Consider the following 2,073-nt stretch of genomic DNA (forward strand, 5'->3'; position numbering starts at 1 on the left):
TGAAAAAGTTTCTGCAACATTATTCATGTTGCAAAAGTCTTCCCGCAACATCATCTATGTTGCAAAAAGGTGAAGACGAAAAAAATAATTCTGCAACAACACCATTGTTGCAAATGTCCTCCCGCAACATCATCTATGTTGCAAAAAAAGTTGAAGGAAAAAAATTGGATGAAAATAATGCTTCAGTGGTTTTGCAACAAAGCAATTGTTGCAGAGCGAGTTGCGCAACATCTACCTTGTTGCAATTCCTCACGCCGCCTCATTTGGGAGATCAAACGGCTATTTATGCCTCAATCCAATGACGCAGAAGGCGGCAGATGTTTTAAAACGATCCGCCGGCCAACGCGTAGTGCGGCCTAAAAAATCATGTGGACATACATTTATGAATTTCCTAGATTTTTCGGATTTACGTTGAGATTTTGCTTTTCTGGGCCTTTTTATAGACAGGGCCCAAAGAGGGTCCGCGCTGGGACGTTGTACTAGCGAACACAATCGTTGGCTAGCTTCTAGCGTTCTAAACCAACTAATCTTGCTCCAATCTGGTATCTGTTTCTATCCGGTTCCGTAGGAGTGCTGGATACCAGAAACCCCACGCCCAGCGAGTATCGTGGTTTCATCTCATACTCATCTCGCCACCGCCGCCTTCTTCCATCACAGACCTGAAGGTTCGATCGGCTCCCCCTTGTGCTGCTTCTCTTTCCCTCTGCTTTCCGCTGTGATTAATACCCATTTTCTTTAACACCATCAGATTAGCGCGCGGGACGCCGATCGCAGCAATTTTTTCTATTCCGGCCGGCAATCTTCCTCCTGGTCACCAGATGAAAACATCTAAGACGGTGTCTGTGTGCACCCCACTGGAGGAGGATCAAGGCACACATGTGTTTGATATCTTGGGTTACAGCAAGCACAAGGGCATGGGCCATGACCTGGACAGCTGCATAAGGTCTGGGATTTTCTCCGTCGGCGGCCACGACTGGGCAATCCTCTTTTATCCCGACGGGTTTAATGGATATGGCCTAGATTACATCTCAGTATATCTCATTCTTTTGAGCAACAACTTTAAACTCCGGGCATCCTGTGACATGAGGCTCGTGGACCAGTACACTGGATTCCCATTTTCAGTGCATAAAACAGAACTTAGAACTTTCAGTTCCGGTGACTTCACTAACTTTGCTCCTGAGACTCCTTATTTCATGAGGCGAAGCAAGTTTGAGGGATCTCCGTACCTTAAGGATGATCGCTTGACGATCGAATGCACCGTCACTGTTTTCAAGATGCCACATGTTACTGAAACCAAATCATTCCCCAAAATCGACATGCCACAACCTGACATGACTGAGAATGTCAGCAAGCTACTTGAAGAAATGACAGGATTTGATGTGAGTTTCATTGTTGGAGGAGAGACTATTGAAGCACATAGGTTTGTTCTTGCTATGAGGTCGCCTGTTTTCAAAGCAGAGCTCTATGGGTCGATGCAGGAGGCGAGGCTGGGGGAGTGCATAACCATCAAGGACATGCAACCTGCCGTTTTCAAGGCCCTGCTCCATTTCATCTATACTGACTCTTTGCCTACCGGCGAGGATACAGAGGTGATCCGGCTTTTACTAGTGGCCGCGGATAGATATGCAATGGATAGGCTCAAGCTGGTTTGCCAAAGCATCCTTTGCGAGGATTTGAATGTGGACACCATCACAACCACATTGGCTTTTGCTGACCGACATAACTGCCACCAGCTTAAGGATGCTTGCCTTGAATTTATCGAATTATCAAATTTCATGGATGCTGTGGTGGCAACCCAACGCTTAAAGGATCTCAAGGCGACTTGCCCATCTTTCATAGTGGATGAACTGGAGAAGAGAAGAAAGTTTCCATGATCATGAGCAACTATATTGGTAGATTTGCTAAATTTCTCATACCAATTTGTCGTAGGGATGATCAGCTCAATGTTAGATCAATCCAAGAGTGCTTAGGTTAATTCTCAAGTGATATGAATGGCATGAAAGTCGCCCTAATCAACCTGTCCAAATCGGAAATGTTTATTTATCAGGTTGCTGATTTTATCTGGAGTGCTTC

At 45.4% G+C, this 2,073-nt stretch overlaps 1 protein-coding gene across 1 annotated transcript; it reads left to right on the plus strand.

Annotated features, from left to right (window-relative positions):
* Window positions 1-506: 506 nt before the first annotated feature.
* On the plus strand, window positions 507-2,073 carry LOC123125889 (BTB/POZ and MATH domain-containing protein 1-like). Its single transcript, XM_044546333.1, has 2 exons — window positions 507-665; window positions 749-2,073. The coding sequence occupies exon 2, from the start codon at window positions 819-821 to the stop codon at window positions 1,872-1,874; it is 1,056 nt and encodes a 351-aa protein (XP_044402268.1). The 5' UTR covers window positions 507-665; window positions 749-818; the 3' UTR covers window positions 1,875-2,073.

The sequence above is a fragment of the Triticum aestivum genome, chromosome 5D (assembly GCF_018294505.1).
Source record: "Triticum aestivum cultivar Chinese Spring chromosome 5D, IWGSC CS RefSeq v2.1, whole genome shotgun sequence".
Lineage (NCBI taxonomy): Eukaryota > Viridiplantae > Streptophyta > Magnoliopsida > Poales > Poaceae > Triticum > Triticum aestivum.